The sequence below is a fragment of the Vespula pensylvanica genome, chromosome 3 (assembly GCF_014466175.1).
Source record: "Vespula pensylvanica isolate Volc-1 chromosome 3, ASM1446617v1, whole genome shotgun sequence".
NCBI classification, from domain to species: Eukaryota; Metazoa; Arthropoda; class Insecta; order Hymenoptera; family Vespidae; genus Vespula; species Vespula pensylvanica.
The window spans coordinates 3,463,513-3,476,494 of record NC_057687.1 but is presented as its reverse complement, the minus strand read 5'-3'; the positions used below and the strand labels follow the sequence as shown (position 1 = coordinate 3,476,494).

The 12,982-nt window shown below is 27.8% G+C and overlaps 2 protein-coding genes across 2 annotated transcripts; both read right to left on the bottom strand.

The window, feature by feature from the left end:
• Window positions 1-3,654: 3,654 nt before the first annotated feature.
• On the bottom strand, window positions 3,655-9,531 carry LOC122628037 (toll-like receptor 13). Its single transcript, XM_043809845.1, has 2 exons — window positions 9,302-9,531; window positions 3,655-7,049 (listed from the first exon to the last, which is right to left on the bottom strand). Exon 2 carries the CDS (start codon window positions 7,035-7,037, stop codon window positions 5,658-5,660), a length of 1,380 nt encoding a protein of 459 aa, XP_043665780.1. The 5' UTR covers window positions 7,038-7,049; window positions 9,302-9,531; the 3' UTR covers window positions 3,655-5,657.
• LOC122628033 (protein artichoke-like) lies at window positions 7,185-9,311 on the bottom strand. The gene is made up of 2 exons (XM_043809839.1): window positions 9,224-9,311; window positions 7,185-8,819 (listed from the first exon to the last, which is right to left on the bottom strand). The coding sequence occupies exon 2, from the start codon at window positions 8,809-8,811 to the stop codon at window positions 7,333-7,335; it is 1,479 nt and encodes a 492-aa protein (XP_043665774.1). The 5' UTR covers window positions 8,812-8,819; window positions 9,224-9,311; the 3' UTR covers window positions 7,185-7,332.
• Window positions 9,532-12,982: the final 3,451 nt, after the last annotated feature.

The window sequence follows — 12,982 nt, the reverse complement described above, 5'->3', positions numbered from 1 at the left end:
TGATCTTAAAGTTATTAACAAGATGAAATAATTACGTTATATTTAAAAACGATTCAATGATAAACTTGTAGAAAATGATGTTCAAAAATATCTATTTCCATGTAGCATTATTGATTATACACGTCACGAACAAAAGAGAGAGATAAAGAAAGAAAGAGAGAAAGGGAGAGTAAATAAAAACTGAATAACACACTTAATTTTCCAAAAACTATCATTAGAGAAATAAATTTATACGATCTACCAATAACAAATATTTTTAAAGCAATGGAAAGTTATATTTGTTTTTATCCTTTCAGTTTCTATAATAGCTTTCAAAGCTGACTTAGATGTATTTCTTTGTATGTTATATTAGAATATCGAAGACGGTACGCAGCTGTCACAATACAAATATTGACGATAAGAAGATACATATGCGAGAATGATAAAATCATAATTTAGTATTCCAAGTCGTTCTCATTCTCCTATTTCGTTATACGAAAAAGCTAAAATATCCTCTGGAAATATTAAAGAAAAGAAAAAATAAAAGAAAAAGAAAAGAAAAAGAGGAAAAGGAGAGAGAGAGAGAGAGAGAGAGAGAATTGATTGAGAAGAAAGGAGAGAAAATATATCAATGTCTTTATGGATTACTATAAGAGAGAACTATTTTCGAAAATAAACAATGATATGACATATAACAAACTAAATACAAGATCTACAAATGGAAATAATGATATCATATGAATTGTAATATAAAAGAGAGAGAGAGAGAGAGAGAGAGAGAGAGAGAGAGAGAGAGAGAGAGAGAGAGAGAGAGAGAGAGGAGAAATAAAGTTAAAAGTAACGTTGATAACAAATTTTGCGAATGATTTTGTGAAATCCGTGGCGTCGTTGATCATTCGTCATGTAAGAATAAAACCATGTAATATCTTCGATAAACGCAGAAGAAAATAATGTTTATTTTTCGGCGTAATACCGTATTTACATAAAATGAGGCACGAGAACGCAAACGTAAACACGAGAGAAGTACGATTATAATATATATAGAAAGAAATGAACGGGACAATAAACGATGAGCGCGAACAAGTGTTTTTATGTACTATAATCTCCCTTCATCCTTAATACCGAGCACCGTTCATAACCCCTTTCTTCCACCCTACCGCTCCACCGGTATCCCACAACCACGCCAACCATGTTTAACAAACGCGCTACACATAGTATTACAAACTGACGCTTTCGCGAAAAGTTTCAAAGATGTTGCCTTTGTCGTGTTCTCTCTCTCTCTCTCTCTCTCCCTCTGTGTGTGTTTGTGTGTGTATGTGTGTGTAAATAGGTATTACACACACGCACATAGCATGTACACATAAACACAAAATGAAATTCATACTGTCTTCCCGGACGAATATCCGCATTTTCATTTTCCGCATAATTACATCTCAACTGTGTCAACACGTTCGGTTAACAATATGCGACGATTTTTCGCTCTAACGACAATTTTTAGAGCCATCGAAATTTAGATTGCAGATCAAAGAGGAAAAGATAAGTAAAGAAAAATAGAATTGTACTCTTATAAGTGTCTATCTTCGACGCGCGTTCGTATCTTCGTATCTTCATTAATTATTTCTCTTATTTATTATGTCTTATTTTTAATATTCTGTAGTGAATTTAAAAAAATAGATTACAAAGTATATAAATTTTTGCTGAATAAAAATAAACGTAATGTTCCGAAAGACTGATATTATTGGGATACAATTTGATTTTATGAGTATAAATAATCGAATGATTTTTCAAGGGAATGTACAAATTTATCGACCGTCGATTGATATAAGTAATGCATATTTAAAAAAGTATTTACTTAATTTAGATGTTACCGACAGAACAATGAAACATTCAACATGAGTCAAATATTACCCTTTGAACTCGCAAAGCTAACCTTCGTCAGATAATGTAGAATACTGTAATTATCGACCTTCTTAGTTTAACATTTTCTATACATACATATAATAAACAATATAACAAAATAAAAACGATATAATCAATAATGAAATTAATAAGAATATAATTACGGGAACATTAGAATATAATTTATTAATTGTTTATAATATTTTATTGACCACACAATATTATAAATAATATAATAAATGTTAACAATAATATGGATTATGCGATTTCTATTAATAAATAATTTTTAAATAAATCATATTTATGCTATACACGTAAACATGTGAATTACGTTATATACTTTAAACATTAACTAACACTGATGACAAATAAATAACAGTTGAATATAATGCCACAAAGCTCGCTATTTCGATTTCTATAAACTTATTGCCCCCAACAAATAAATTATTCCGATTAGGAAAACTATATACAAATATGTTATCGAGGTTAATAAACAGATTTGATTATAGATTAAGATAACGTAGTCCTCGAATTATTCAACCATCGAATAGCAAGTATAATCATACGATTATCTGCAAGATCAAGTTTTTCTAACTTTCTCAAGTTCATGAAAGCACTCTTCGAAATTATAGCGATACGATTTCCACGCAAATTTAGTCTCTTCAAATTTTTAAGATTCACGACAATATCCGAGATGATATTGATTAGATTATTATATGATATAGACAAATCTGTGAGAGAAGACAAATGAATCAAGAAAGATACGGAAGAAAGAGAATTTTGATCTAAAGAAAAACGTTGTAAAGATTTCAATTTACTAAAACTCCGTTCACTAATAAAATTTATGTTGTTTGATGATATATCCAAATCAACGAGATTTTTATATCGATTGAGATTAGAAATCAATGATTCAATATTTCTGCATTTACGAATAGACAATACTTTAAGATTAGGATTTTCATAGTAAAAATTATATTGTATATTATTCTCATTAAGAAATAAGGCGCACATATTTTTTGGTAAAAATGACCATAAAATACTATTGTTATTTCTTTCAAGATATAAAACCTGTGTTGTCGCAGGTATAATAGGTTGCTGGTAGAGGATGTCCAATTTTATTATCCAACAAGTAAAGGTGCGTCAAATGAGGAAATAAAAATTTCAAATATAAACGGTAAATATATTAAATTATTTTTGCTAATATCCTACTAATATTTTTCTTTTGACATAGTATCACCCAAATTTAAATTTCTTAACGAAGAATGATTAACAGATTTTAGAACGCTATTCAATGTATTCGATCGATTATACCGTCGAAAATTGAGACAAAACATATTTGAAACAGCTTTGAAAGCATCCGGAAAGATATCAACGATATCGTTGTCCTCGAGATTGATAGATCAAACGTTTACGCTTTCACAACAAACTTGTCTCTCACAACTTGTAATCCTATGTTAGCAAGTTTTACAATTTCATATTTTGGATCGTCACACTTGTCCATCTGTTCTTCAAAGTTAAGTCTGAGATCTTCTTCGAATTTCTTCAGCCTAAACGATATCATCGTAGCAAATATACCGTGAATGATTCCCATATTAATAACAGCCACACGGATAATAAACATATTTTAATTTCACATTATAAATACAATCTGTGAATGAAAATCAATTTCTAATTAGTCATATTAGTGCTTTTTTATCGGAACGAAATCGTGTTTAAATACAATGAAAAGAAATGTAATAACGTTCAAGATTTATTAAAAACTAATTGAAAACGTAATTCGTATGAACGATACCTTATCATTTTATTTATTTCATTTCGTAATACAATCGGACTATATCCTATACTCAAAAGACATAAATAGGTATACATATGAACTTAGGGAAATAAAATTAATTAATATTTTAATAATCTATAAATTCTTATTAGATAATTTAGTATTCTTTGATCGTGGAATCAAGTATATGGTCGCATTTCTCGATAAATTTCGCAATACTTCAGCGTTCATATGAATTAAGTTATTGTTTATTAAGTCTACTTTAATTATTGGTAAAAATTCGTTTAGCATGATCTTGACGGATCGGAATTAACGAAGCAACAACAGATTTGGACACGTCTGGAAAAATGCTTATACAAACGAGAACTACGTAACACATTAATAGAAACCAATAGAAAAACGTAATGCAACAAAAATGATCTCTTGATCGTCCTTCAATTATTTATATACATTTTTGTAGGTACTTCCTAAATCTTTAAACAGTATAACATATACATAAACGTTATATCATACGACTACTTTGTGTTTTGTTGCATGTCAGTTGTGGTAACTGGTGGAGGAATTATAAAACTGTTATCTATATTAATAACGCTATTTTTTTCCCCTTATGGAGACCCTCGTTATATATATTTAACAACAAACGGAGCAATTGCATCTGCGAGCAGTACGGTTACGTTTTAAATATTATTTCTAGCGTACATAGTTCTCCTAGTTTCTTCTTGGAAAACTGAAAGAGATTATATCTATATTAGTAAAATAGAAAATTAATTCGATTAAATTATTTTATATATTTTTATCTGGTCTATGTATCTATATGCTGAAGAATAATTACTAATGTATAATGTATGTAGATATTTCAATACAATTAAAAAAAATATATTATTGAAATACAATTCATCATACATCCATTCGCCCAATAGTACTTGCGTTTCATCACTTTCGATTAGATTTCAATGGACGACAAGTAATACCGATCTAGATTTCACCATACGAAGATTGTTGAATGTACACAGATCCTTCGGCTAACTTATATAAATTCTAAAAAACATTAACCAATATCATTTTTTGGAAAAATTCGTATATTCGATCACAAAGTATGCGTACAAAAAAGTTCTCTCGTGTGTTATCACACAAGTTCTGCACACATACACACAAACACATGGAATAGATTGATTAAATTTGTGAATATTATTGATTTATGTAAATTGTATCTAATAATATATCTAATTTAATGGAAAAATTCGTGCTTTCAATGTTAAAGTAAGCAAACAAATACTTTCTCAGTTGCTTGCACACGCATATACTGTATATGTACATAATAATATTGAGCTCGACGACGATAAAGGTTTGTAAAAATGTCACACAGACGTTAATACAACATTGAAATAAATTAATTCCGATCTTACGTTTCATTAATTGTTTCATAGAAATGTACTGTTGATCAAACGTTACACAGATGTTTCTACAACGTTAAAATAAACTGCTTTCAAATGGAAACTTCAATCGTGATAAATTCTAATAATCGTTGTCATTTTAACTTTAATCGCGCATAAAGCAATAAGGAAATCGAGTGTTTGTATGGCTAAAATAAAAACCAAAAAATCACGAAGAGTGTTCGTTCGTTCGCGTTTCACGATTTGAACAAGAAGTGAACTTGCATCGAACGGAGAAACTAAAAAAAGCTATTGTGTTATCATGTACTTGATAGCTAATATATCGATGAAATGTTAACAATTTGTATAGGTGTTTAAACATACTTTCAAAACAATCAATTCTATTTCATTTTTTTCCTAATCATATTACGAATAATTTGAATCCTTTCACATTACTTTTATTGAATCATCAAATTAATAATTAAATTAATATTTATATGATTAATCATGAGAATACAAATTATTCGTAATAGATAATATTTCATGAAGCATACAATATTATAAATGTTCACAAAAATACATACATTATGTGATTTCTAGTAATTAATAATTTTCAAAATAGTAAATCGCATTTATGTTGTACACGTAAAATTATTAATCGATAACACATGAACAACAACAGTTGAGGGTAATTTCTCTAAACTGTTTATTTCAATCTGTATAAAACTGTTGTTCTGCACAAATAAGTGATTTAGATTTGAGTAAGCATATATTGACATGCTGTCGATGCTAGTAAAGAAATTCGATTTTAAATTAAGATAGCGCAGTCCTATCAAGCTATTCATCCATGTAACAGGAAGAGTAGTCAAGTTATTTTCCGCCAAATCAAGTTTTTCTAACTTTTTCAAGATCATGAAAGCACTCTTCGAAATTATAGTGATACGATTTCCACGCAAATTTAGTTTCTTCAAATTTGTAATATTCGAGAAAATATCCGACGTGATATTGGTTAAATTATTATACGATATAGACAAATCTGTGAGAGAAGACAAATGAATCAAGAAAGATACGGAAGAAAGAGAATTTTGATCTAAAGAAAAACGTTGTAAAGATTTCAATTTACTAAAACTCCGTTCACTAATAAAATTTATGTTGTTTGATGATATATCCAAATCAACGAGATTTTTATACCGATCGAGATTAGAAATCAAGTATTCAATATCTATGACTTTACGAACAGACAATACTTTAAGATTAGGATTTTCATAGTAAAAATCATATCGTATATTATTTTCATTAAGAAATAAGGCGGATATATTTTGTGGTAAAAACGACCATGAAATACTCCTGCTATTTCTTTCAAGATATAAAACCTGTATTGTCGCAGGTACAGTAAGTTGCGAATATAAGTTCAATTTATTATCCGATAAGTAAAGGTGCGTCAAATGAGGAAATAAAGATTTGACATAATTCGGTAAAAATATTAAATTATTTTTGCTAATATCCAAATGCGTAACATAAGGAAGGACAATTTTAGATGGTGTATTCCTATTATCTCCGTGTGAATAGTCTTTCTGTGATTTGTCGGAGACGAAAGACGAAGATATAGTTTCAGCCAAATTTAATTTTGTTAGCGAAGAATGGTTAAAATATTTTATAAAGTTATTCAATATATTCGATCGCTTATTCTGTCGAAAATTGAGACAGGATAAATTTGGAACACCTTTGAAGGCATCCGGTGAGATATCAACGATATCGTTGTTCTCGAGATTGATAGATCGCACGTTAACGCTTTCGACGAAGTTGTCTCTCACTACTCGTATCCCCATATTAGCAAGTTTTACAATTTCATGTTTCGGATTGTCGCACTTGTCCATCGGTTCTTCAAAATTGAAACTGAGATCTTCTTCGAATTTCTCCGACTGAAACGATATCGTCGTAGCAAACATACCCTGAATGAATCCCATGCTAATAACAACCACATGGATAATAAACATACTTGAATGCCACATTATGAATACAATCTGTAAATGAAAAATAATTTCTAATTAATCCTATTAGCGCTTTTTTATCGGAACGAAATCGTGTTTAAATACAATAAAAAAAGAAACTAATAACATTCAAAAGTTATTAAAAACTAATTGAAAAGATAATTCGTATCAATGGTACATTATCTTTTTATTCATCTTAGACTAATACAATCAGACTATGTTTATTTTTATTATATCTATCAGATTATATTATATTTAAGAGTTGTAAATGAACATACATATGAACTCGGAAATTAAAATTTAATATTTTAGTAATCTATAAATTTTTATTAGATAATTCATTGTTCTCTGATGGCGGAGTTAAGTATATGGTTGCATTTTCTGGTAAATTTCGCAATACTTCAGCTTTTATATGAATGAACTTATTGTTTATCAAGTCTATTCTTATTACTGGTAAAGATGCGCTTAGCGACAAAGATTCCAAAGATAAAAATTTGTTATTAGACAAATTGAGATAATGTAGATTTCTTAAATTGTTATCCCACTCGGTTGGTAATTTAACTAAATTATTATTGTCTAAATATAATTCCTCTAATGATTCCAATTTAGAAAATGTACTTTCATGAATATTTTCAATTGCATTATGATCTAGGTACAATTTTTTTAAAGCATGCGCGTTGAATATTTCTTCAGGATGTATTTCCTGGATTTCATTATGAGCTATCGATAAAACGGATAATCTTGGCAACCATATTACACTATAAATTGAAGATAATTTGTTATTATTTAAATACAAGTTCTCTAATGAATTTAAATTATAAAAGAGTTCTGCTGAAATATCCTTTAATTCGTTATTCGAAAGATCCAAAGTAATTAATTCAGGTATATTCATAAATACGTATCGACTTAAACTGTTTATTTTGTTATTGGATATAGAAAAATATTTCAACCTTGGCATTTCACTTATACATACACATTCTCTAGAACAATATTCATTGATAGCCACTAAATTATTATTATCTAATCTTAATTCAATTAAATTTGTGAAAAAACGCAGATCGACATTGATAAAATAATTATAACTTAAATTAAGATGCGCTATGTTTCGGTTGAATAAGAAAGACTTATCATAGTAAACATGAAATTCATGAAGATTATTATAAGATAAATCTAAATATTTTAATTTAGGAAATGCAGATTTTTTATTAATTCGATTATACGAGTCCTGATAATTTGTTTGCCAATTGATCGACGATATTTTATTACCGCTTAAATCTAAATAACGAAGTTCGGGATATTCTCCGATAATTTCCAAATTTCTCTCATAATATGTCCATCCCGACTGATGTGCCAGTATCAATGTTTTTAAATTATCATGACCGTTAAAGGAAAATAATGAAGAAATGGAGTTTTTTCCTATATTTAGATATTGCAAAGCTGGTACATTATTGAATGCACCAGATTCGACTGATTCTATATGATTCCCTTCAAAGTTCAAACATGTAATCAACGGCGAATTAACGAAGTTTTTTCCTAATACTTTTATAATCATACGTGAAAAATTGAGCGATACGTCGAATCTTTCGCAATCTGTTTCCAGGATATATTCCTCCGTATCTGAATCTTCCATATTTAAATGCAATGCTATTTTTTTTTCCTGCCTTATATCTCTCCTATACATTCCATTGCTTTCCAAAGCTAATCGATTATAGTAACTAGTCTCCAATGTTCCAATTGCGAATAATGTCAGATGAATTAAAGTGCAAAATGTAACATATATTGTTCGCTTTCTCATGATGTTTACTGGAACATTAATCGTATGTATTTTTAAAGAATGTTAGTTGTTACTTCGACGAAATTATTCGACAGTTGAATAAATGCTTGAATATACATGTTATAGGTTCAACATTTCTACCAAATCTCGAATATTTTTATATTAAGTTTCAAACACGCTTCGTATAGCATATTAATTTTTTCCGTGCCTATTAAAAATTCCGAAATTCATCATTCGATATAAAGTAAAAAGTTATTTAATTCAAAAGAATGTATGAATATTTCTGTGATATCATTGTATGTATTTACGAGAAATAATTCCAGAATACGTTCAATAGCAATACGTTTACCATGATCTTAGAATAAACAATTTATTTTTATAATTATCTATAATTCAATATATAGCTAATTATGAATTTGTTTGATATATTTACCTATATAATTTTAATGAACAAGTATATTTATATGATCTTAGATGATTTTAACGATTTTAGACTTTACGTAAAACTCACTTCTTTTCAACTTCTTGTAGCGACACAATATCAACATCTGATAGTGAATCAAAGGTAAGATACTACAATAATGACTAATATAAGGTGGGATAATAACTTTTATCGCCTTGATTATCTCCATGCTTTTTAAAGATATGAAAAAACTTTGTTTACTACAATAATATAAGATAAAATAATAAAGAGAACGGATAAAAGATATACAAAGATTAACTTTGTATCTTTTTAAATGGATTATATATTTTCGATTGCATTGATCCACGAAGCTTAATATTCTTTATAAAAAAAAAAGTATTAAGATATATTTTAATTAAAATATTATTAATAAACCATCATTCTGTTCCTATTATTATTTATTTATCACTAATCTTACTATAATACATTTTAGCCGAATTTACACGATCTCTTGATAATACAATAATAATATATACTTCTATTTATAAAGGAATCTTTCTTCCGCCTTTAATTAATCTTCACTGTGTATATCTCGAAGGAAATAATACGATATCAGATTTACTTAAACACATTGGCATATTTTTATACTAAAATATACATTTCTGAATGATATATATCTAACATACTTATTTTAATGTTACTTATTAATTGGTCAAAATTAATCTAAAATTCGTAAACATATAAAACGATCTATTTATATGCGATATGCGATAAAAACAATAAGAAACAATTTTGATCCGATTACATTACATTTCCACTTGAATTTTTTCATTTTTGTTTTAAGTAAAAGAATGTGAGATATATGTAGAGACAAATGTACTATATAAATAATAATATTCTACAAAACCAGCATATGGTTCTTAGCATCATATTTTAATAATATTTAAATTATAATTATTTAAAATTAAAACAAAGCCAACCGATTATTATGCTATTTATGATTACAAATATAACGCTATTCGAAACCACATGGATTTTTTTTAATAGGAAATTTCTATATGAGCAGAGTATTTATATCGATAAAACACGGCAAAAAAATTGCTCATTAAACTGAGTCGGTCTTTTTTTCGATGGAAACTTTTTTTTTCAAATTGTCCTTTAAACCAGGGGACAATTCCTTATTTTCCACATTTTGAACTAAAGGAGGATTTTCATATTGATGTTTTATATGCATCCATAGTCTCTGAAAAAATTTATTTTCCAATAATTATTTGATTCTTAGAAACTCATTAGAGTTAATTGTTTCTATTATTTAAAGAAAAATTATTATTGAACTATTAAGAAACGTAATTATAAATTTTGTATCGTATCTTTATCTATCCTCAAATATTTCGTCTAATCGCTGTTTTTAATACATATTATGGATAAGATATCACTAATATCCTTCGACGAAAACAAAAAAAGAGAAAATTTATAAAATATTTATATCACTCACCCCATCATTTATCCATTCAAAAATGGACTCGCAGAGATAATCATAAGTTCGTTCAAAGAACATGCTTGTTACAACTATTCCAAGAACGTACGTAGATGTCCGTTTGAAAACATATCGGTAAAGTAAGCGTCTTATCATTTTTTTTTAGTTTTTCGATATCTTCGTGATACGACAACCGCAGCATGAAGTTCGCCCAAATAGATAACATTTTATTCCTGAAGTTACTGTTTATCGAATGGTAACAATCATAATGTAGAGCATCGTTTTTCAATTTTTTTTTCGTCGTAAAAAAGATAATAAATTTGTTTGTAATGATACCGCGGTTAAAATATCTATAACATTTCCTTGCTCGTTTACTTATCAAAAATCGTAAATATTCATGAATACCAACGTTAAAGTGCAAATAATTATATACGCGTATAAAACAAAAGAATCCTATCCTGATTTAATAAATAAATGAAAAAATAGAAAACTATTCACGAATAAATCTCTGAAGTAAAATTACTTATGATCGCTCGATGCTCTTCTAATAATTAATTATAATTAATCACCCGTGCCTCGATCAGCTAATATTATTATTAACTGTATAGCTAATATTTCAGTTTAAACTTTTCATCGGATCATAAAAGGCAATTATATCAAATCATATGTGGATGGGATAAAAATAGTACATATTTTTGAAAAATTACAAACATATAAAATAAGTCTCTTATATTACTGATTGTTAAAATAAATAAAATATTTTACTCGTTACATTATCTTATTAATATCATTATATCCCTATCTGTAAAAAATAAAATTAAATAAAATACAATCAAGTTTTATAATACTAAATAAACACCGACATAATTTGTATGTACTTTAGTTAATTAATGGATACTCTCAGAATACCTACATATGTTCATATTTTTTAATACGTTGATAATCTGTGCATTCATTATATAATGTTCGCTTCATTACATAATTTTTGCAAAAATTGTATGTTTTTCTACAATAGCTGCGTTTCGATATTGTATAGATATACATACATACACGTTTATCTCTGCTTTTCACTTAATTCAGTTCGCTAAAATAGCAAAAAAGTATCGTCATTTTTGCTGTACCTTTTTTTTCAATTTTCGTTACTGAATCATGATATAAACCATTCGTTGATATCGACATAATACAATACTTGCATTGTCATTCCTAACTAGAAAACGGATCTTAACCTTAAAAATAATCTTAACTTAAAAATATTTTTGATAATATCCATAATATCGGTATATTAATAAATATTAAAACTTTAAAATGAATCGTGAAACTTATATTCGTTTCTAGTCTGAAAAAGATATTTCTAAGAATATAGACGACAATAAAGTATTATAAATAAGATATGAGATAAAAAAAATTAAAAAGATATATATACTTATCGACAAACCCACGATGCGATAAATAAAGAGATAAGTTTGACGCGACTCGGTTGATAATTGTATGATATATTTTCGAACGGAATCGATCTAATATTTATTTACAATTGACTTTTCACCGCAATAAATGTTAAGAAATATTCCCTATAGATCTTATTATAGATAAACTTTCTTTTATAACCTTAAACTTTGATTTAACTCGTAAAATATAATTATGCAGGTAAAACAGATAACAAAATCCCTCCGCAAGAGCCATCTACATTGCTTTACTGAAACATTTTGTTGATAGTCATGTTTCTCGCTCGTATTCTGTCTCGTTCTCAAGAAAAAAAAAAGAATCTAAAAACAAAAGATATTAGAAGAGGACAAGAAAAATTATTTTATTTCATACTAAATATTCATTAGGAGAATATACGTAAATAAATAGAAAAAAAAAAAACAAAAACAAGAAAACAAAATAAAAACAAATAAAATATAGAACAAAAGCGTGAAATCGTATGATCAGGATATCGTTACCAACCGTTACATACGGCACTGGCCGTACGATGAGATTGCCGAATTTTCAACAAACAGAGATTATAGAAATCTTTCTTGATGTTCTCGTCGCTGTTATAATCACGATTAATTATAAAAAAAAAAAAAAATCATGAAGAATTTCTTTAGGCGTACAACATCTCTCTGCTTAGAAAAAGAAAAAGAAAACTTAAAAAGAAAAAAGAACGTCGTTCAAAGATGACGTTCCTTTACGAGATAGGAGAAGGTAAAACAAACGACAACCAGTATTAATTCAGCTATACAACTTCTGATTGGATTGGTTTCTTTCCATTTTGAATCGACCAATAGAAATAATCTTTAGAGAAGAAGAATTTGATATGCTAACGTATTCGA

Excerpts from the sequence above, each read along its gene's own strand:
- LOC122628037 (XM_043809845.1), bottom strand. The coding sequence starts at position 7,037 with ATGTGGCATTCAAGTATGTTTATTATCCATGTGGTTGTTATTAGCATG.
- LOC122628033 (XM_043809839.1), bottom strand. The coding sequence starts at position 8,811 with ATGAGAAAGCGAACAATATATGTTACATTTTGCACTTTAATTCATCTG.